Raw genomic sequence first — 23,397 nt, 5'->3', positions numbered from 1 at the left:
GGAGGTGAGTGGCCATTACACACTTGTGTGGATCTCCTAGCTCACGAATGGTTTCCTGCACTGGGTCGTCACTTGAAGCACTTTTTTCATTGCACCTTATGAACTATATATGAACATTTATTTCTAATTTTTATTATTATCACCCCCTGGTTTTCTTTGGAGCACAGGGATTTTCTTTGGAGCACAGGGATCCTTTACACGTTAATGTGATCACCTCGCCTGTTTATATAACGACACCTTTCCCATTGCAAAATGTATTTAGTTTTTATTCAAGAATTTTTATGTATTTTTATATATTGGTTTTCTATTGATCACCAGCAGATTGCATTTTATTCGCATATATATTTTTTTCCTCATTATCTTCTTTCACCCCATCATTGATAGGGGTTCACCTTTCAGAGGACGTTTGTCCCATATTTCTTTTCACTTGATTAGTCACACATATTATTTGGATTTCATCATTTCACACCCACGGTGTTATTTGATACATAGGGGTTCACTCTTCAAAGGGCACTTACTTGGAATTTTCACATCACCTTTGAATTTTATAACATTCCTTTCTTATATTGTTATATCAGTGTTTATCTTTCACCACCTGGTTCATTGAGCACTTGTATCTGGCATTTTTTGTTGCAATTATTTTTTGATTAGGTTTATTTTGGTTCATCCAGTAGGGACATCTTGCGCTGATTCTTCTCTATATTATAATAAACAAAAGATCATATTGAGGTGCCTACTTTCTGAAAAAAAGTAGTCATTTTGGGGGTGTTCACATTTTGCCAAAGTTGAAAGGGACCATTTTTTTTAAATTTGGTTTTTATTTCTATATATTGAAAAAAAAAAAACCAGCAGCAGTTTTAAAATGCTACCAAAAGAAAGCTCCATCAGTCTCAAAAAAATTACACAAAAATTAACTGGTTACAGTGTTGCATGACTAATTGTCAAAATAACATAGCACTCGAAAATGAAAAACTGACTGCTAATGAAGGGGTTAAGACAGGCTGATACTCAAGTGGTTATGGTATTGTAATATCTTCTGTACAAAAATATATACACATACCTCCTTGTTGTTGATGGTGCACGATGAAGATCATTTGCATTGTCTTTTACCAGGTTGCCCTTACAGCAGATTACTCTCAGTTTATCCTGATAAACAGATGCCAGGTAAATGGCACTAGAGGAGATTGCTGGTCCCAGATATCGTGGATTTGGAATATCCAAATGGGCCCTGGCTGGAGCACTGCAATGATAAACAGTTTTAATTTCCCACTTTCCAAATATTATGTTTATTGAGCTTAGCTTGTTTTAACAAGATGACTTACCCTAGAGCAGCACGCCCCTGAATCTCAATTACTTCCAAGGAGTTAAAGTGTGTAACAAATAAGTATGGTTCTCTGTATGCTAAACAAAAAAGAAAAAGAAATAGAGATGAAGCAGGTTCCTCCAGTTTATTTGTAATAAATCTCTAATAAAACAATATTTCATAGGGGTATACTATATCCAGCTGCTAGTTTGAGGCCCACTGTACTGTTTTCTGTCAACATTTTTCATTTACAAAAGCTAAAGCCAGGCACTGGAGAACGTACCTGGTTCTAGACTGTTTGAAATGATCCAGCAATGTTGTGTAAGGAAATAAAATGTTTCTACTTGGTATAAAATCTTCTGCTTGGAGTTCTTTAGGGAACATTGGTAATTTCAATACTACAGGAGAACAGACAGTAGCAACAAAGCTGATATTCAGCCAGATATAACTCATGCCCACTTCCATCAGGCTTCCGTTTTGTGGAAAAAGCAGTAAGAGTGAATCATAAGAAAGAGGGGTGAGACATGTGTCCCATAGTGAACTCCAAGAAAAAGATTTTATCCACTTGCTCACCGCCCACCCCAGATATACTGCGGCAGGCTGGCTCGGCTGCACGAATTGCCGTACCCACACGGCGGTCGCACATAGGGCTGGGGGTCGCGCGTCCCTGCGATATTCTGATTCGGTTCCGAACCAATGATTTTTGGCCTGGACCTGTTGATCGGTTCTGGCCAATTGCAGAACATCCTGTGCCTGTGTAATGTAAACACAGGCACATGAAAAGATGTAATCTCCTCTCCTGGAGTCCTTTTCGGTTCCAGCGTGAGAGGAGATAACATCAACTGAGTACAGAAGCAGTACACTGACACCAGTACATATAGGCACACATTTAACCCCCTAATTAACCCTTTTACTCCCTGTCACAGTGCACACTATATACAGTATACAGATAATTTACTGATCACTGTATTAGTGTCACTTGTGACTTCAGATAGTGTGAGAGAGACAGTAAGTGGTAGTCCCAAAAAGGTTTAGGGTACCTGCCATATATCCCCCTGATCACCCCCCGTTAACCCTTTCAATCCCTGTCATAGTGTACACTATATACAGTATACAGATACATTTACTGATCCCTGTATTTGTGTCACTTGTGACTTCACAGTGGTAGTTAGAGGGAGTCCCGCATAGATTTAGGGTACTCGCCATATAACCCCTTATAAAGATTTAACCCCCTGATCACCCCCAGTTAACCCCTTCATTGCCCTATCACAGTGTCACTATTATAGTGTACAGATCTTTTTTCTGATCACTGTATTAGTGTCACAGGTGACATCAGTTAGCATCAATTCAGGACAGCGTGAGATTGCCCGCCACATATTTAGTAAGAAATTTTAACCCTTTGATTACCAGTGACACACACTAAACATCTCCATTACTAGTATAGGGTCTGAACAGAATGAATATCTTTTATCTAATCAGAACTATACTAGCGTTCCCAATAGTTTAGTATAGTTTCACAAAACTCAGCGTTAGCAGGATCAGCCCGAGACCTGCCAGCACCTGCGTTTAGCCCCCCCCCCCCAAGAAGTGCAGAATCAGCACAGATTACTGTCACTTCCAATACACAGCACACTAAAGCGCAGTTTTAATAGAGTCAGGCCTGTTCTCTGCTAGCACTAGCAGTTACTTTTTTTGGTAGCGGTTCAAACAGTCCTTTGCAACCAGGTGCTTTTTTTACCTATGAGTCACACTAGGTACCTATAAATTTATTGACCAAAATGTCCAAACAGAGGTACATTAGTGAAGAGGCCAAGCATGACAGATGAGAGCGATGGGGAAGCCTTGCTGTCAGAATCAGGCTCAGTATTCTAACCTGTGGACAGCAGCGCCACCCTGACAGATAGCTCTGACAACGGAGTAGGGGCCCCTGCTAAGGTCAAGCGTACCCGACCCTGCTCTTCTGTTGCTGAGGTGCACCAACCGCAGGGTTCTTGTATGCAGCAGAGTGTCGGTACTAGTGCTGCTCAACCTTCCGGTGAACTGGCAAGCACCAGTGGCCTAGAACATCCTGGTAATAGTCAAACCAGCACTGCAGTAACACCTGGTGATGTGGTAAGTCCCATAAGTGCAGTTCAAGCTGGAGCGGTGGGTAGCACAAGTAGTGTCCCGCAGCCACCAAGAATTCGAAGACAGGCCTGTGGAGCCCATAGTGTCCTTCCTGGTGCACTTGCAAATCCTGATTGGGAACCCACCACTTCTGCAGCACCCGTACTTCCCCCATTCACTGGCCAACCCGGAATTCAGATGGAAACAGACGATTTTACTGCCCTTGGTTTTTATGAGCTGTTTTTCATGGAAGATCTTTAAAGATCTATTGTGGACCAAAGCAATTTATATGCCGATCAATTAATTGCTGCAAATCCAAATTTGACCCTTGCCAGAGAATTTGCATGGAAACGTCTCACTGTTTTCGAATTTAAAACTTTTCTGGGCCTATCCCTCCTCATGGGCATTACTAAAAAGAGTGAGTTGCGGTCATATTGGTCCACTGACCCAATTCATCATATGCCTGTGTTCTCTGCTGCCATGGCCAGGACTAGATATGAGCAAATCTTGCGGTTCATGCACTCTGTTGTCCTTGGGATGACCCTGAATATGACCGGCCCCGCGTAAACCACTTCAACCAGAAGTTTGCAGCCTTGTATATGCCCCAACAAGCTGCCTGCGTTGATGAGTCCCTGATAAAATTTTCTGGCCGCCTTGCTTTCAGTTTCTCCCCAGCAAGCGTGCCAGATATGGGGTCAAGATGTATAAGCTCTGTGACAGGGCAACTGGCTATACATGTAGTTTCTGGGTTTACGAGAGAAAAGATAGCAACGTGGAGCGCCCCAAGTGCCCAGACTACATGGGGAGCAGTAGCAAGATTGTTTGGGACTTGCTGTCACCCTTATTCGGAAAAAGGTAACATTTATACATGGACAACTTCTAAACAAGCGTGCTAGATTTAGACACCTTTTTGATTCTGGAATTGGCGCATGTGGCAATGTGCGACCTAATCACTGGGGCTTCTCCCAATGGCTTGTAGATTCCCGACTTAGACAGGGGGAGAGAGTCTGCTTGAAGTCTGATAAATTGCTTGCAGTGTAGTGGAGGGACACACGGAATGATTTTGTTCTGTCCTCCATTCACGCAGATACGACAGATTGCAACGGCGACTGGTGTTGTTGAGAAGCCCCTCTGTGTCCACGAATACAACCTTAACATGGGAGGGATGGACTTCAATGACCAGCTGATGGCGCCGTACTTAGTTGCCTGTAAGGCCAGACGCTGGTACAAAAAAGTGCGTGTATACTTATTTCAATTGGCTCTGCTGAACACTTATGTGCTATACAAAGCGTCAGGACGAAGAGGATCCTTCCTAAAATTCCAGGAAGAGATCATCACAGCCCTTCTTCTGTATCCAGGAGGTGCTGTGGCCCAAATTCACTATCCATATGCAGTGAGCCGGCTACATGAGAGGCATTTTCCAGATGTCCTCCCTAGTACCCCTACCCAAAGAGCACCCCAAAGATGACGTCGTGCCTGTAGGAAATGTGGATATCGGCGTGACACCTGCTATTTTTGTCCCTCCTGTCCTGGCCAACCTGGTCTCTGCATCGGGACTTTTCCGTCGCTACCACACACTAGTAGAGTATTAGTATAGGGTACAGCACAGCCCAGTATAGGACACACTTTTTCACACAGGATCCCAAAATATGTTGGCTATTGCATTTTGAGAGACCCTAGTCTGGAACAGTTTCTTTACGGTTACAAAACAAAGTGTAAAAGAAAAAAAAAAAAAGTAACAAAAAAAAATTAAAAAAGCCAAAAACAGTTGTCGTTTTATTGAGTTCATTTTCTATTCTTACTCTACTCTATTCTATTCTTACTCTACTCTTTCTACTTTTACTGTACTTTATAATATACTGTTATACTGTAATGTTTTATTGTTACTGTATTTTATTGTTAACCATTGTTTGCTTTGCAGGTATGCCCATCAGCTGCAGCACTGATTTTTTTATTCTGACAGCAACAGTGTTTGCTCTCACCATATACGTAATCAATGATTATAGCGCTGTAGGAGGTGATATAACTACAGCAGTTATAAAAAGAGCATTTATGGTGAAGCATAGGGAATGGGGTGATAGGGGATGGGGTGACACAGAGGGTGTATCTCCCCTATGGTTTGCCATATTTTTTTAACACTTTTCTTGGCAGAGATTTCTTCATCACATCGATACAAATGGAGGAATCTGCTATGTTCATTTTTTTCCTTCAGCCCTTGGGCTGAAGGAAAAAAAGAACATTGCATGTATGCCCATCATTAGAAGTGGGTGGATGCTGGGAGGTCTAATGGTGGGTATACCACACACTTTCTGGTATCGTTTCTTACAGCCAGCGGTCAGCTTTCATGTGAAAGCAATCCTAGCAGATAATAAGCTGCCAGACTGCTTTTACAAGCAGTGGGAGGGGACTCTCCTCCCTCCTGCCTTCCACGGTTTTCTCAGGCTCTCCTACCCACCGAGTAACCCGAGACTGCAGCTGGTGGTTCCATCAGCTGACCATAGAGCTGATTGGAGACCAGTATGGCTCCAATCATCTCTATGGCTTAAGATACCAGGAGCTATGAGCATTTCATGACTTAGGTTTCGCATGTCATGTTTGGTAACTATGTACTTGGCATAAGATCATCTTTTATACTTTACCAAACAATTGGGAAATATATAGTGTATTTGTGCATTCAATTTAAGAAAATAAAAAAGGAAAAGAAGGGTTTTTTTTCCCCCAAAAAAAATTGTGTTTGAAAAATCTCTGCGCAAATACCATGTGGCAAAAAAAAAAAAATTGCCACGCCCACCATTTTGTTCTGTAGGACCTATGTTTTAAAAAAATATATATAATGTATGGGGGTTCAAAGTAATGTTCTAGTAAAAATAAAATCATTTCTTCATGTAAACAAAAAGTGTCAGAAAAGGTTTGATCTTTCAGTGGTTAGAAGAGTGGGTGATGTGTAGCATAAGCTTCTAATATTGGGAATAAAATTCCAGGACAGTTCAAACACCCCTCAAATGACCCCTTTTTGGAAAGTAGACACCCCAAGCTATTTGCTGAAAAGTATGTTAAGTCCATGGAATATTTTATATTTTGCTACAAGTTTCGGGTAAATTACACTTTTTTTTACACAAAGTTGTCACTAAATGATATATTGCTCACACATGCCATGGGTATATGTGGAATTACACCCCAAAATACATTCTGCTGCTTCTCCTGAGTACAGGGATAGCACATGTGTGAGACTTTTTGGAAACCTGTGTACGGGACCCCGAAAACCAATCACTGCCTTCAAGTTTTCTAAGGGCATAAATTGCTTATTTTACTTCCTCATTATCTATCACAGTTTCGGAAGCCATGAAATGCCAAGACAGCACAACACCCCCCCAAATGACCCCTTTTCAGAAAGTCGACACACCAAGGTATTTGCGAAGAGGCATGATGAATATTTTGCTGCTCTCATTTGTTTTGGAAATTGAAGAAAGGAAAGAAAAATGTATTTTTTGTTTATTTTTTCAATTTTCAGACTTTGTGACAAAATACTCAAAATGCCTCTCAGCAAATAGCTTAGGGTGTCTACTTTCTGAAAAGGGGTCATTTGGGGGGGGGGGGTTTGTGCTGTCTTGGCATTTCATGGCCTCCAAAACTGTGATAGGTAGTGATGAGTGAACTCAACAATTTCCCCCCTTAGAAAGCCTGAATGCGGTGATTGGATTTCGGGGTCCTGTACGCGGCTAGACTGCTAAAAAGTCTCACACATGGGGTATCCCTGTACTCAGGAAAAGCAGCAGAATGTATTTTGGGGTGTTATTTCAACATATATTCATGGCATGTGTGAGAAATATATCATTTCAATGACAACTTTGTATAAAATTTATTTTTTTTGTGTAATTTTTTAAACACCTGTAACAAAAAAATTAAATATTCAATGGGCTTAATATGCCGCCCAGAAAATTCCTTGGGATGTCTACTTAATTTGGGGGGGGGGGGGTTTGTACTGACCTGCCATCTTAGCTCTTCAAGAAATGGTAGGCAGTCAGAAAGTAAAAGTTGCATAAATTCCAGTATATACGCCATAGTTTGTAGATGCTATAACTTTTGCGCAAACCAATATATACGCTTATTGACATTTTTTTTATCAGACATGTAGCTAAATACATTTTGGCCTAAATGTATGACAAAAATTTAGTTTATTGGATAATTTTTTATAAGAAAAAGTAGAAAATTTAATTTTTTTTCTCACAATTTTTGGACTTTTTTCGTTTATGTCGCAAAAATAAAAAATAAACGTAGGGCCTGTGACTGCGCCAATACACTACTTCCAGCTCCTGGTGGAATGCAGAAGGCGTTCATGAACCGGAGAACCGGAGAAATTTATCCTTTATGCCCTGATTTTATCGACTAATTGTAAGTGCATCCGTCTCTTAATAAACTTTATTTGGTTTAACGTACTTCACTATCGAGACCCTTCTGTTTTCTCCCGGGTATACTGTATGGGAGCCCCATCCCTAGGTTAATATTGGAGTGGAGTCATCTTGGAGTGCTTGGAGCCGATGCCCTATTTGATGCCTGTTGTCTATTCCTATATCTGCTCTATTGACCCCCTGTAATTGAAGGGATCCACATTTTCCGGTAAGCATATATACACTCTGGGTGATCTGGTGGAGGTGTATATTGCTACCAACTATATTGTCACCAAGTGTCTTTTACCATTCGGATATCCGTTGTCACATATCATGCTATGGACTAATTTATTATAGATTTACTATGGGCACTTTGGAATGATTTTGCACAAGTTTTGCATATTTTGCACTTTATTATATTTTATGTGATTTTTATATTATTTGCACATCATTGCATCCTTTGCATTGTATTTTACATTTTGCACTTTATTGCTTATATTAGTGTTTTAGTTAAGCGCAATCTTTTTATTTAGTAATAAGTATCCATTTTTGCCTTGTCTGTCAACATAGCATGAAACCAACAGCAAAAAAGTATTCCTGTGAGAGCCCAGGAATTAAAGATGGCTATAATGTTGACAAATGAATAACAGATGGGTAAATTATAAATATGTGCTTTTATTAATTAGTGAATAGAATAAATTCATCAAAATAGCAAGACAATTCACATCAAAACGTGCTTGTTATAATTTGGTCCAAAACGGACCCGGATAGTATGTGAACTCACTAAAAAACAGCAAATGTAAGGATAACCTTACCAAAACACCACAGAAAACAAAAACATAAAACATACAACCATGACATATAACAAGCACGTTTTGGTGTGAATTCTCTTGCTATTTTGATGAATTTATTCTATTAACTAATAAAAGCATATTTTTAAAATTCATCCACCTGTTATTCATTTGTCAAATTTATCCCCCCACAGTTAGTAAACACTCACCTAGGCTCACATTTAACCCTTTGATCACCCCTAGGTTAACCCCTTCTCTGCCAGTGTCATTATTACAGTAACAGTGCATATTTTTAGCACTGATTACTGTAGTAATGTCACTGGTCCCCCCAAAAGTGTCAAAAATGTCAGTTAGGGGTTCAATCTGTCCGCTGCTAAAAATCGCAGATCGTCGCCATTACTAGTAAAAATAAATAAATAAAAATGACAAATCTTTCCCCTAGTTTGTAGACCCGATAACTTTTGCGCAAACCAATCAAAATACGCTTTTTGCGATTTTTTTAACCAAAATTTGTAGCCAAATACAAATTGGCCTAAAAGGATGAAAAAAAAATATTTTTACATTTTATTGTACACTCACATATAAGAAATACTGCTCGAGCATTTCCATTGTGCAGACAGTTCTGTCTCAGCCGGTAAGTGTGCATTATGTCATCACATCTTTCAGCCCTGCCCTATGCTTTTATCATAGATGACATCTTCAGGGTCTATGTGTTTCTGTGAGGCAATAATGGATATCATTGGCACTGGGGATCACGGCAGGAAGATTCCAGCAGCACTTTTTAGGCATGATTTTTTTATGGACACTGTTTGGTGATATATTGTTTGTGCACCAATCGATATATGAAATATATATTTTCACTGTATTTTTCACAATTTGTTATATATTGTAATTCTCACCAGTCTTCATACATTCATGCAATTTATGGAACATTATAGTTATTGATTTACTCTGCACAACTAATGTTTACAGCTATTTCTGTTTTGGATTCACCTTGCACTTGTGTATTGTTCTGTAAAGCAGAAATAAAGTTCTGCTTTTAAAACTGTGAGCAGACGGGGCCCTTTTGCAGAAGAGACAAGCAATGTCTCTTCTGCAATAAAGGAAATCTATCTGCCTGCTCACTGCCTTCTTTGGAATACACACTGAGCTGCACAAATGCAGCTCAGTTTACATCTCAGTACAGCATCTGTGTGCCAAGATGACTGCGTTCGGAAGCATGTGCAGGAATGACATCATCCCATGCTGGCCAAAGAGGAGGGCCACAGCACAGCACCCGGAAGAAGCTAGGTAGAAGATGCTGGTGACGAACGTCAGGCAGTTGAAGGGAGTATTGCAGATTTTAGATCTGCTTTCAAGTGAACATGTGTTTTGTTTAAGAAGGGAAAAGCAACAGGTTCACTTTCATACTGCTTAAAAAGCAACGTATAATTACCTTTTCTTTAGTGCCCTTTTGCACTGCTTAGCTGCCCGAAATGAAAAAAAAAAAAAAAAAAAAAAAACTACCCTGTGTAAGCTTTGAGTTGCTTTTGAGTAGCCAGAATTCTCCTTACACCCATGTGACAGTGCTTGGGCAAAGGCGGTGCACCATTATTTTCACATGGAGTGAGTCTCCTTCACTCTCCTTCATACCTGGAAGCAATGAATACCTTTCAGCCTTGGCAGCTGAAGGAAGTGGTGGATAAGCAAAGGAAAAGCAATGTAAATGCTACTGGAGAGGAGGACATTAAGGCAAATCACAGGTTAGCTTTATGTAAGTTTCATTATAGTTATGCATTAACCATGCATCATTAAAAAAACGATTTATACACTTACCGAATGCAAGAGGAAGCCGACTCCATTTCAGATCATCTGTTCGGCTTCTCCTTCCATAAGAATCAACAAAAACACCAAACTCTACAAAGCAAAAATGGAGAGAATCATCACAAAATACAAGTAATAAAATATATAAAAGAAAATATTACTTAAAATAAATATTGTTACCATGGAAACAGAGGAGGTATTCTTCCCTCTGACCAGTGCTGTTCACCTGCATTATAGCAATGGGGAAACTATTCGATGAAGAAGCAAACACAGCTGAGGCCAAAGAGTGGTCATTTTTATCCAGGAATTCTAGAGAAAACAGTGAAGGGTTTAAAATATATAACAAACAAAACTTACTATAAACATAGTCATGTTCAAATTAACTATATTCGATTTCTGTGACCATCATGTATGGTAATAGGCTGGCCATACACTAGTAAAAGTTAAGGTTTTGATGTTATATCAGAAAATACATGTATTAACTACACTTATGTAGGAACTGGAACTATTATGCAACTCAGTCAGTCAGTTAGAGAATGTCAGCTTCTGTCATAGGCTTCTGAGACAGGCATTTTGCTTAGGATTGGAGATTCTCTTTAAGTAATCTGTGCACAAAATATCTTGGATTCTGCCCATCAAACACCAATCCAGGAACTAACAATTCAAAAACCTAATGTATTGTTAAACTTCTGTAATAATTTTGTAAAGCTCGCTTCATCAGGTTATAAAAGATACTCCCTGATGATGGACAATTGTTTCACAAACTCAGTCCAGAAATTTTAGAATTTTTTTTTTTTTCTGGATTTGTAGGTTCCTAGATTGCTAAATACTTTTGTCTTTGACATTTATTTGACAAAAACACTTTGGCCCCTTTCACATGGGCGCACCGCCCGACGGAGTCATTTCAATCCCAGATTACACTCTGATCCCTTCTCTATGCTGTGCAGTGTGTGACATCAGATCCCCACCCCCTGCCTTCCGGAGCTAAGGAATGCTGTATAAATTCTGTATTATGAAGATTTGTGTAGGAGAAAAGGTTGCAAATAAACAGGTACAATGTCTGTAGGATGTGTTTCATCTCTGTGTATCACCTAAGGTCAGTCACTTCCGTGAGTATATGTAAGCATTTACAACCATTTTAACCACTTCTGGACCGGAAGGATTTGCCCCCTTAATGACCAGGCCATTTTTTGCGATTCGGCACTGCGTTACTTTAACTGACATGCGTGATCGTGCAACGCTGTACCCAAATAAAATTGACTTTCTTTTTTTTTCCCACAAACAGAGTTTTCTTTTGGTGGTATTTGATCACCTCTGCGTTTTTTTTGATTATGCACTATAAACAAAAAAAAAGAGTGACAATTTTGGAAGAGAAAAAAAAGCAATATTTTTCACTTCCAGATATATAACATTCCCCATAAAAAATGTTTTAAAAATCAAATTTTTTCATGATTTTTGGCCAATTTGTATTTTGCCACACATTTTTGTTAAAAAAAAATCCCAATAAGTGTGTCTTGATTGGTTTGCACAAAAGTTATCGTGTCTACAAACTAGGGGAAAGATTTATTTCATTTTTGTTTATTAATTTTTTTACTAGTAATGGCAGCGATCTGCGATTTTTAGGAGCCCTGTTTTCAATCAGTGGCAGATCTCTCAGTCCCTGCAGCGATCGTCGGGTTCCCAGTGGCCAGCGCGGTTTACGGACCTGTTGCTTAGCTGTAGGGCTAGAGAGCGGGTGCGCGTCACCGCCGGTGGTTTGCGCAGGAGAGCCTGCCTGCTGCAGTATATCAGCGGTGGCTGGTCTTTAAGCAGTTATTGTTTACATCTGTAGGAAAATACCATGCCCAGTAAAATATATATTTATAGGGAAAAGATGTACGTAATATATTCTTACGGGATTATTATGAGATATGGGCGTAGTTTGTGTTAACAAGACTGTCTTCTCAGAGAACAAAAGCTTCTGTTTGGTGCCGTCAATAGCATGCTAAAGCTACAGTATATGCATGGTAACTAAGTTTACCCTTTGTCTTTGGTGGGTTGTTGAATATAGGTGGTGGCCATTTTCCAGACTCTTTGACACCATAGTTCATGTGGCTTTGGGATACAAAGATTGCTGACTGTTTATATCAGGAGTTAGGCTAACGAACTTGTAAATATTAAAAACCAGGTACAGACACCATGACATGATTGATCTTGGATATGCATTATAGCAAAGTAGACTTGAGTTCCATCCAGTCGCTTTCTGGAAAACTATTTGATTGTACCATTTGGACCAATCAGCGGATTTCTCAATGATGGCAAATGCAGGGAACTAGTAGAAGAACAGCCAACCCCAGTCTTCGGGGAAGCTTGAAGGGAGAGAACTTGACTGAGGAGTACCTGGTGAGACTCTGAATAGCCAGATTGGGAGAGACATTGAAGGGGGACTAGAGACTTGATTGGGAGACCCTAACTGGAGGCTGATTATGGAGAGTTGTGATATTGGAGGTGCCTGCTAGCTAGATATATTTCCAGCTTATGATTGCTTGAGTATATTGTCTTTGGCTTTATAAGTATTACTTTTCTTTGTTACGGAGGTTGTATTATTTGCTAGCACCAGGTGTTGCTGTGAATGTGCATCTGTAATGCTTATATCTCTAAAGTTTTGTACTTTATGTAATATCTTTTTGTCAGAGCAGTACTAGGCTGTTCATAATGATTCTGGGTATAATAATGGGATTTTTTACTTACCATCAAATCCATTTCTCTGTGTTCATTGACGGACACAGCTCCTTAGGATTCTTGACCACTGGGTTATATTGCCCCCTACAGGAGTAGGACACTAGGAAGAAAAAGAATTTGACTGCGCCTATGGGCAGTCCCAGGAGGTATACTCCCCCTCTCTGCTATAGGTACTCAGTTTGGTTAAAAGCAGTGTCAGAAGTATTACAACATATAGGGGCGGGTGCTGTGTCCATGAACACACACAGAGAAATGGATTTTACAGTAAGTCAAAAATCCCATTTTCTCTTTCTTTCATTGACGACACAGCTTTTTAGTATTCTTGACCATTGGGACCTCCCAAAGCAGTGTCAAATGTGAGGGGGTGGGAACAGCAAAAAAATCTTCAAGACTATACCTTAGCCAACCTAGTAACAGGAGCTCAAGGAAAAAAAATGGTGCCCACCGGAACAATACTTCCCCAGAAAGGGAACAGAGCCTCTAAACAGCAGCCTGCAAAACTTTGCGGCCAAAAGAAGCATCCACAGATGCCAACACTTCCACTTTATAGAATTTTGTGAAAGTGTACACCAACGACCAAGTGGCCACCTTGCAAACCTGCGTCACTAATGCCTGATGATGGAAGGCCCAAAAAGCACTAAGAGCCTGAGTAGAGTGCGCCTTCACAGGTAAAGGAGGAACCTGACTCTTCATTGAATAGGCCTGAACCACCCTCTGTCTGTTTCATCTTGAAATGGTCGCAGAAGAAGTGGACAGTCCTTTTCAGGGCCTATCCGTGAGCACAAATAAGGAGTCTGACATCTAAAAAAAAAAAAAAACTCTGTAGCTGCCAGGTACACCCGAATCGCCCAAACCACATCCAGGGCATGCAATGCAATTTCCTTAGGATGTTTTGGGACACAGGGAAGGCAACACAATGTCTTCATTCAAATGTAAATAAGAGACTACTTTAAGAAGGAATGACGGACAGGGGCGGAGAACCACCTTATCTTTGTGGACCACCAAGCAAGGGGTGCTACAAGATAACGCCGCCAATTCCAACAACCTACGAACAGAGGAAATCGCCACCCAAAAGGCCACCTTCTGGAACAGCGTAAGCAGGGGAATCTCACAAATATTTTCAAAGGGAGGCTTCTGGAGGACTGAAAGCACCATGTTTAGATCCCAATGTGGTAGAGGAGACCGCAACGGTGGGTGTGTGTGGCCGGGGGTCATTGAAAGAAGACCGCCAAGGCCAACACCTGGCCCTTAATGGTACTCAAGGCCAATTTCTGCTCAATCCCCCGTTGAAGGAAGGTCAAGACCCAAGCCACCGAGAAAAAGCGAGGGTGAGCGCCAAGCGACTCACACCACTAAATGTCCGCTTTCCACGTACGATGATAGATCTTCCTAGAGGTAGACTTCCTAGCTTTCAGCAGAGTCGGAATCACAGACCAAGGCAAATCTTTATCCTTCAGCATCTGGCTTTCAACAGCCAATCTGTCAAAGCCAGCGACTGTAAAGCCGAATGGAAGATTGGCCCTTGGGAGAACAGATCCTCCCTGAGAGGCAGTCTCCAAGGAACGTCAGCTACCAGCCGCAGCAGGTCAGTGTACGAAGATCGGCGGGGCCACTAGAATGACCAGAATTCCTTCTGCCACAATCCTGTGCAAGAGCCTCAGCAGAAGCTTGGGAGAAGCTCAGCAGAAGCTTGGGCCCATGGGGCCACCAGCACGTCCATGTTGTCCACCAGAGGATCCTGTGACTGTGCCACAAACCTCTAAACCTTTCTGTTGAAACGAGACACCAACTGATCCACCTCGGGGGTGCCCCACCAGAGACATATCTGATGAAACACATCTGGGTGAAGGGACCACTCCCCTTGGTCCAACGCCTGCCTACTGAGATAATTCGCCTGCCAGCTTTCCACCCCTGGAATGTGTACAACGGAGGGGGCAGCGAACGAAGCGTACACCCCGTAGAATTCCGGCTACCTCCAGAGCTGCCAACATACTTCTTGTTCCACCCATGTGATTGACATAAGCCATGGCCTTGGTGTTGTCTGACTGAATCCCCACTGAACACCCCTGAAGACAAATTGTCCAGCCATCCAGGCACAGCCTGATCGCTTGGAGTTTCAGAACATTTATCAGTAGTCTGGACTCTTCCAGTGTCCAAACACCCCGAGCGGAGCTCCTACCCAGGAGACCTCCTTACCCAGACAGACTGGCATCCGTGATAAGCACTGTCCAATGTAAGGGCAGAAAGGATTTGCCCTGTTGAAGAGTCAGAGAGCAAAGCCACCAGACGAGACCCTTTGGTTTCCCAGGCCAGCCCGATGTGATTGTCCAGAGACTTCAGACACCTGTCTCATTTGGCCAAGATCTCCTTTTGCAGGGACCTCATATGGAACTATACAAACAGAACCGCCTCACAAGTAGATAGCATTAGGCCCAACACCTGCATGCAAGTCCGGAGGGATGACCATCTGATGGACAGCAGGAGATGAATCGCAGCATGCAACTTCTGGAGTTTGTTCAGAGGGAGGAACACTCTCGCTAGAGATGAGTAGAGAGCCAGACCCAAATAATCCAATTTTATGGATGGAATCAGAGCAGACATCTGGTAATTCAGAAGGCAGCGGAACTTCCTCAAGGTCTGTATAGTGATCTCCACGTTGTCCACCAGAGCAGCAGAGTATTCCCCTGGCAGGAGGAGGTCATCCAGGTAGCCCAGTACTCTGATTCCCCCACTGGCGTAGCCACGCCGGAACTAGGGCCAACACTTTTATGAAGCTAGATAATGCTGGATAATGCTCCTGATAATGCTCCTCCCCTCCTCTCCTACAGCAAAGCGGAGGAAGAGCTTGTGACGGGCACAGATTGGAATGTGCAAGTAAGCATGCTTGATGTCGATAGAGGCATGAAAATCCACCTGATGGAGGGATGCCCCTATCGTGTGAATGGCCTCCATCCTGAACTTCTGTACCCGCACAAAATAGTTCAGGGACTTGAGATCCAGAATCAGATGCACCTTGCCCTCTTTCTTTGGGACTGTGAACAGGTTTGAATAAAAACCCTAAAACTTTTCCAAGGTCAGAACCAGGACAATCACACCCTGATGCAGCAGGTCTTGCACCACCCCAAAGAGAGCTTGCAATTGGTCGGGGGACAGGTGCACATTGGAAGGAAAGAACTTTTCCAGAGTGTAAGAACGAAACTCGATCTTGTAGCCAGACTGTATAACTTCGTGGACCCACTGGTCTTGCACCAAGGAGGTCAACGGGCCCGGAAACCAGCAAAGACATTCCTCCACCCCAGGCACGGGTGAGGGCGCACCTTCATGCTGAAGGAGCCTCGTCTGGAGAATCTCGCTCTCAGCTTGTCAGACCAAGGCCACTTGTAACCTCCTGAAAAGGACTTAAAAGATTTTGAACCCTTGTCAGCGGACCCTGAGGGATGAAAAAACTTCTTGTGAGCTGAGAAGAATGGGCCACGCCTACGACATGGTTCCTTACCCTTACCAACCTGCAGAAAAAAAAGAGTACTCTTCCCCCCTGTGAGACTCTTAATGATGTCATCCAGGGTATCCCCAAACAGGTGATCTCTCTGAAAAGGTAGATCAGATAAGGTCTGGTCCGCAGACCAACTCTTAAGCCATAATACGTGCCCAAGTACCACTGCCGAAACAGACAATGTAGAAATCAGTGGAGCTGCATCCAAAGAGGCTTTAAACGCACCCAAGTACCACTGCCGAAACAGACCATGTAGAAAACAAGGGAGTTGCATCCAAAGAGACATTAAATATAAAGTGTAGTCCCTGGACCAACTGGTCCGCCAGCTCAGCAAAGGCAGGGGGGAACTGCTCACCCTCTAGCTCATGCGTTAAAGTTTAACCCGCTCGGTCAGAGTTTGCAACTCCAGGGCAATGGTGAAGACCGGCCTAAGTGGAACAGTGAACATATTGCGGGCCACATCCTCTGCCTTTCTGTCATCTGGATCCTTAAAGGCCGATGATTCCTCAACTGGGATCATGGTCCCCTTATTTAACCTGGAAACCGGGGGGGTCCACCAGTGGTGGAACAGTCCACTTTTTAAAGAGGAACTCTTCAAATGGTACCTCATCACAAAGCGTTTAGGAACCACAAAGGGACGTTTTGGACATCCCCACTCTTGCAACAAATCTGTCAAACTAGGATGGAAAAGGAAACACCTTTGATGCTCTAGACAGCTTGTGAGTGCCAAATGGGACCGTCGTCTCTGCCGCAGCTGCGTTCTCCATTTTTAAAGTTTCACACACAGACAAAATCAGTGCCTCCACTAACATCTTCTGGTGTGCAGCAACAGGAATGGAGAAATCATCCTCACTACCGAAAAATCAGGGCGCTTGGCCGCAGACCCAGCAGGGTGGGCCACGTCTGCGATGGTTGAATCCGATTCAGGATCTGATGCAGATGAGGCAGGGGATGCTTTTTTGCTAGTCCCGTCGCCCATAAACCACGTCCACCTGGGACACTCAGGACTCCAGGACCGCCGTCAGTGCATCAATGTGAGGTTGGGACCCCGAAGGCCCCGCAGCCTCTGAGAGATGTCAGGTTGAGAAACATGGTCCAAAGACTCCATGTAAAACACTGCTAAGGGACACCACCACCCAGTTACCAGCAACAGAGCACCCCACAGTCCTGCAGCCGAGAGAGGGAGGATCCCACCAGACTCACCACACAGGCACTGGCAGTACCAAGATAAACTGCCCTCCATGTGCGGTGTCCAAGGAAAAAAAGAGACACAGGAGTCAGCACCAGGGGACAAGGAGGGGCTCCCACATCTGAAATTGCCACCCAGGGCCTCGACTATAATGGCTGCCGCTTATTCATATCTGTACCAATGAAAAATGGCCACCGGACTACACAAACATTGCCCCCGGCCTATACACAATATAGGCTATGACAAAATGGCCACCCTGCGTGGCTCCAGGAGGGATCCCTGGGGCCCAGGAAAGGCACCAGAGGGAAGGAGGGAACCGGGCACTGAGCCCCCACCAGGTACAATCCCTCCCTAGCTGATAGCCCAGTCGCCAATACAACACCTTGCCCCAGCCCGAAAAACCAGCCCAAACCACCACACTACCCCAGATGGGTTGAGAGAGAGGGAGGGGGTGGATGGGAGGCTAGATGACCCACAGGGACCACCAGAAGACAGGGGGGGGGGCTAACAGGATGGAGGGGAACCCGGGGGGTCCGAATGTTCCAGGAAGGGGCCCCCGTCCACCCCAATACACGCCAGGGGGAGAGGGGGACAGCTACTTACCATACCGGGAACCAGGCGGGCACCGCTCCATACAGAACACCTCTCCATTGAAATGGTGGGGAGGGGGGGGGCTGTCAGTCAGGAGGAATGCTGCAACACAGGCCGAGGCCAGGTCGTATGCATCCTCACGAGGCATTTAACTCGCAGGCCAGCCCCCATCCAGTGGAGCCATGTTGCGGCTGACCTAGCGCAGAGCTGCGGTCTGTGTGCGCTCACTGCCCAGACTGAGATGACCACTGGATCCAGATTATCCAGCCCTTCGCCCAGTCCGGCAGTTGATTGTAGATCTCACAGGAAAAAAAAACAGGAGAAAAAAAATCTAAAGGAAAAAAATTGCCAGGATCAAAGATCCCAGCAAGAAACTAGGTCCTAGGCAGAAAAAAACTGAGTACCTATAACAGAGAGGGAGGAGTATACCTTCTGGGACTTCCCATAGGCATAGTCGAGTTATTTTTCTGCCTAGTGTCCTAATCCTGTAGAGGGCAGTATAACCCAATGGTCAAAAATCCTAAGGAGCTGTGTCCATCAATATACAAAAGAGAAAATGGGATTTTTGACCGTAAAATCCATTTCTCTGATGTTCATTGATGGACACAGCTCTTGGTATTCATAGCCATTGGAACGTCCCAAAGCAGTATTAAAGATGAGGGTTGGGAACAACCAAAAAAATCCCAAGGCTGAACATTAGCCAACAGGGGCTAAACCTAACAACCGGAGCCCACCTGAAAAAAACAATAAACCCTCAATAAGGGTCAGGTCCTCTCAACAGCAGCCTGCAAAACTTTGCGGCCAAGGAAAGTATCTGCAGATGCCAACACATCCACTTCATAGAACTTTGTGAAAGTGTGCACCGATGACCAGGTGGCCGCCTTGCAAACCTGTGTCACTGACACCTGATGACAGAAGGCCCAGGAGGCACTAAGCGCCCTGGTAGAGTGTGCCTTGACAGGGAAAGGAGAAACCTGATCCCTGATGGAAGAGGCCTGAACCAACGTCTGTCTGATCCATCTGGAAATGATTGAAGAGGAAGCAGGCAACCCTTTTCGAGGTCCATCTGTGAGCACAAATAGAGAGTCTGACTTCCTGAAAGACTCCGTAGCTGCCAGGTACAACCTAATTGCCCGGACCACATCCAAGGCATGCAAGGCAATTTTCTTCTGATGTTTAGGCCTGGGACACAGGGAAGGCAACACGTCTTCATTCAAACGAAAATCAGAGACAACCTTTGGAGGAAACGACAGACAGAGGCGAAGAACCACCTTATCCCTGTGAATCACCAGGTAGGGTGAACGACAGGATAATGCCACCAGTTCTGCCCCCCTGCGCGCAGAAGTGATAACCACTAAAAATGCCACCTTGTGAGACAACGTAAGCAGGGTAATCTCCCAAATAACTTCAAAAGGAGGCTTCTGCAGGCCTGAAAACACCAAATTAAGATCCCAAGGCGGCAACGCAGCCCGCACTGGAGGAACCAAATGTAGGACACACTGAAGAAAGGTACGCAGCAGGGAGTGTGTGCCCAAAGGTTGTTGGAAGAAGACCGCCAAAGCCGACACCTGGCCCTTGATGGTACTCAAGGCCAATTTCTGTTCAACCCCCTGTTGAAGGAAGGTTAAGATCCGAGCCACCGAGAAGGAGCGAGGAGGAATCCCAAGAGACTAACACCACGCAATGTACGTCTTCCACGTACAATGGTAGATCTTCCTAGAAGTAGATTTCCTAGCTTTCAACGGGGTAGGAATCACCAACACCGATGATCCCCTATCCTTCAGCATCTGGTGTTCAACGGCCAAGCCATCAAAGGCGGCGACTGTAAAGCAGGATGGAAGATCAGTCCTTAGGACAGAAGATCCTCTCTGAGAGGAACTCAGAGAGGAAGCTTCTAAGGAACTCAGCATCCAGCTGCACCAGATTGGCATACCAAGCCCAGCGAGGCCAGTCCAGAGCCAATAAGATGACCGGAATCCCTTTTGCCTTGATCCTACATAGAAGTCTGGGCAGAAGCTTGAGAGGAAAGAAGGTGTAAATCAGCCGATAAGGCCCCACTGGGCCACCAGCACACCTGTGGCGTCCGTCAGAGGATCCCTTGAGCGAGCCACAAACCTCTGCAGCTTATTGTTGAGCCGAGACGCCAACAGATCCATCTTGGGAGGGCCCCACCGGAGACACAGCTGATGAAACACCTTCGGATGAAGGGACCACTCCCTGTGGTTCAACCCCTGCCAACTGAGATAATCCACCTTCCAATTTTCCACCCCAGGAATGTGTACGGCGGAGAGGGCTGTAACGAACCGTTCTGCCCACCTTAGTATGCTGGCTACCTCCAGAGACACTTCTTGTGCCCCCTTGATGATTGACATAAGCCACGGTTGTGGCATTGTCCAATTGAATGCGCACTGGACAACCCTGAAGACGATCTGTTCAGATCCAGACAGTCTGATCACTCGGAGTTCCGCGACATTGATCGGTAGTCTGGAATCTTCCAGCGTCCAGATCCCCTGAGCAGAATGCTTGCTGAGGATGTCTCCCCAGCCGGAGAGGCTGGCATCCCTGGTAACCACTGTCCAATACAAGGGGAGGAAGGATTTTCCCAGCCGAAGCGCTGGAGAACGAAGCCACCATATCAAGGACTACCTCGTTCCCCGACTCAGCCGGATCTGATATTTCAGAGACTAGGGAGTCTTGTCCCATTTAGTCAGAATCTCCTTTTGTGGGACCTTGTATGGAACTGTGCAAACGGAACCGCCTCGAAGGTAGACACCATCAGGCCCAGCACCTGCATGCATGTCCGGAGCGACGACCATCTGTTGGACAGCAGGAGACGAATTGCAGCCTGGAATTTCTGGAGATTGTCCAGAGGAAGGAGCACTCTGGCTAAGGCCAAGTCCAGAGTCAGGCCCAGATAGTCCAGCTTTATGGGTGGAACTAGAGCAGACTTCTGAAAGTTCAGAATCCAGCCGAACTCCCGCAGAGTCTGGATTGTGATGTCCAGGTTGTCCACCAGAGCAGAGGGAGACTCCGCTCGCAGAAGGATCGTCCAAGTAGCCCAGTACCATGATCCACAGTTGGCGTAGCAAGGCTAGCACTGAGACTAACAGTTTTGTGAAGACCCGAGGAGCAGAGGCGAGACCAAAGGGTAATGCCACAAACTGATAATGCTCCTCTCCCACAGCAAAGCGGAGAAAACGCTGGTAACTGGCACACACTGGAATGTGAAGGTAGGCAACCTTGATAACAATAGAGGCGAGGAAATCCCCCTGATGCATTTATGCCACCATCATTCGAATGGACTCCGTTCTGAACTTCTGTGCCTGCACAAAGCAGTTCAGCGCCTTGAGGTCAAGGATTGGGCGCACTTTGTTTTTCTTCCTGGGTACTGTGAACAGGTTGGAGTAAAAACCCTGAAAACCTTTAAAAAATCGGAACCGGAACAATCAACCCTTGAAGGAACATGTCTTGTACTGCCCCAAACAGGCCCTGTAAGCGGTCTGGGGACAGGCACAAGTTGGAAGGAAGAAATCTTGCCGGGGAACAAGAGTGAAACTTAAACTTGTAGCTGGACTGAATCACTTTGTGGACCCCACTTGTTTTGCACTAGGGAAGTCCATGGGTCCAGAAACCAGTGAAGACTTCCCCCCACCCCTGATACGGGTGAGGGCGTAGCTTCATGCTGAAGGAGCCTTGTCCATGGGTCTGAAGAAGCCCGATCTTGGCTTGCCAGACCAGGTTCATTTGGATCCTCCTGAAGAGGCCCTGAAAGGCTTCGAGCCCTTGTCAGTCGACCCTGAGGGACGAAAAAAACTTCCTATGAGCTGAGAAGGAAGGCCCACGTCTACGATGAGGTTCCTTGCCCTTAGTAGCTTGCTGAAGAAAAATACTCTTCCCCCTGTCAGACCTTTATTGATGTCATCCAGGGTAGCTCCAAACAGGCCATCTCCTTGGAAAGGAAGATCGGTCAATCAAGGCCTTTTTTGAAGTCTGAACCGCAAAGCAGCACTTGAGCCAAAAGACACGCTAAAGGACCACTCCTAAAACAGAGAGGCGAGCTATCAGGGCCGCATCCAAAGAGGTATCACAGATAAACTGCAGCCCCTGGTCTGCCAGCTTAACAAAGCCGGGGGGGGGGGGTTTCCCTCCGGGTCACGACATAAGAGCTTAGCCCACTCGGTCAGAGTTTGCAACACTAGGGCAATGGTGAATACCGGCCTCATTGCCGAACCAGCCAGAGCGTACACATGGCTGGCCACAGCCTCCACCTTCCGGTCAGCTTTTCAACCATGATCATGGTTGCCTTGTTTAATCTGGAAACCGGAGGGTCCACCACCGCTGGCACAGTCCACTTCTTAAGAAGGGACTCCTCATAGGGTAACACCTAGTAAAGCGCTTAGGGACCCCATGGAGACGCTTTGGTCGTCCCAACTCTTTAGCGACAATTCTGTTAAAATAGGCAAGGAAAGAAAATACCTTTGCACCTTTAGATAGCTTGTGGGTGCCAAAGGGTACCTGCTCCTCCATCTCAGCTTCAGCTGCATCCTCAATCTTCGGGGTCTCACGCACAGATACAATCACAGTGCATCCACCATCACCTTTTCATGCGGGGTCGCAGACATGGAGGAATCATCCCTGACTATCAGAGGATTCCGGGCGCGTGGTTGCTGACCCAGCAGGGTGACCCACGTCCGTGGCGGCCAAATCAGATTCAGGATCTGATGAGACAGATGAGGCAGGGGAAGGCGGAGGGCCCTTTTTGCTAGCCCGTCATCCACAAGCCACCTCCACCAGGGACACAAGGGACTCCAGCACTACAATCAGTGCATGGATGGATAGTTGGGTCCCGTTGAGCCCGGCAGCCTCACAGAGGGGATCAGATGGGTAAATGTGCTCCAAAGACTCCATGGGTCACCAGGGGGACAAAAAAGTGTAAAACACTGCTAAGGGACAACCCCCACCACGCTGGCAGCACCTCCCGGTCGCCAGGCACAAAGTGCCAAGAAGAAGAA

General features: G+C 44.8%; 1 protein-coding gene across 5 annotated transcripts in view; it reads right to left on the bottom strand.

Annotated features, from left to right (window-relative positions):
• Positions 1 to 23,397, bottom strand: part of CIT (citron rho-interacting serine/threonine kinase) — a 429,539-nt gene that overhangs the window by 5,432 nt on the left and 400,710 nt on the right. For all 5 annotated transcript variants that reach the window (XM_082258872.1, XM_082258873.1, XM_082258874.1 and 2 more), the window contains 4 exons: positions 10,572 to 10,700; positions 10,404 to 10,484; positions 1,323 to 1,401; positions 1,061 to 1,240 (listed from right to left, as the gene is read on the bottom strand). In XM_082258872.1, the coding sequence (XP_082114998.1) occupies positions 1,061 to 1,240; positions 1,323 to 1,401; positions 10,404 to 10,484; positions 10,572 to 10,700 (469 nt within the window). The remainder of the gene's footprint in view (positions 1 to 1,060; positions 1,241 to 1,322; positions 1,402 to 10,403; positions 10,485 to 10,571; positions 10,701 to 23,397) is intronic.

Source organism: Pelophylax lessonae (genome assembly GCF_965119305.1).
Source record: "Pelophylax lessonae genome assembly, chromosome: 1".
In the NCBI taxonomy this organism is placed as follows: domain Eukaryota; kingdom Metazoa; phylum Chordata; class Amphibia; order Anura; family Ranidae; genus Pelophylax; species Pelophylax lessonae.
The sequence above is the reverse complement of the archived record's forward strand: the minus strand, read 5'-3'. Positions and strand labels throughout refer to the sequence as shown.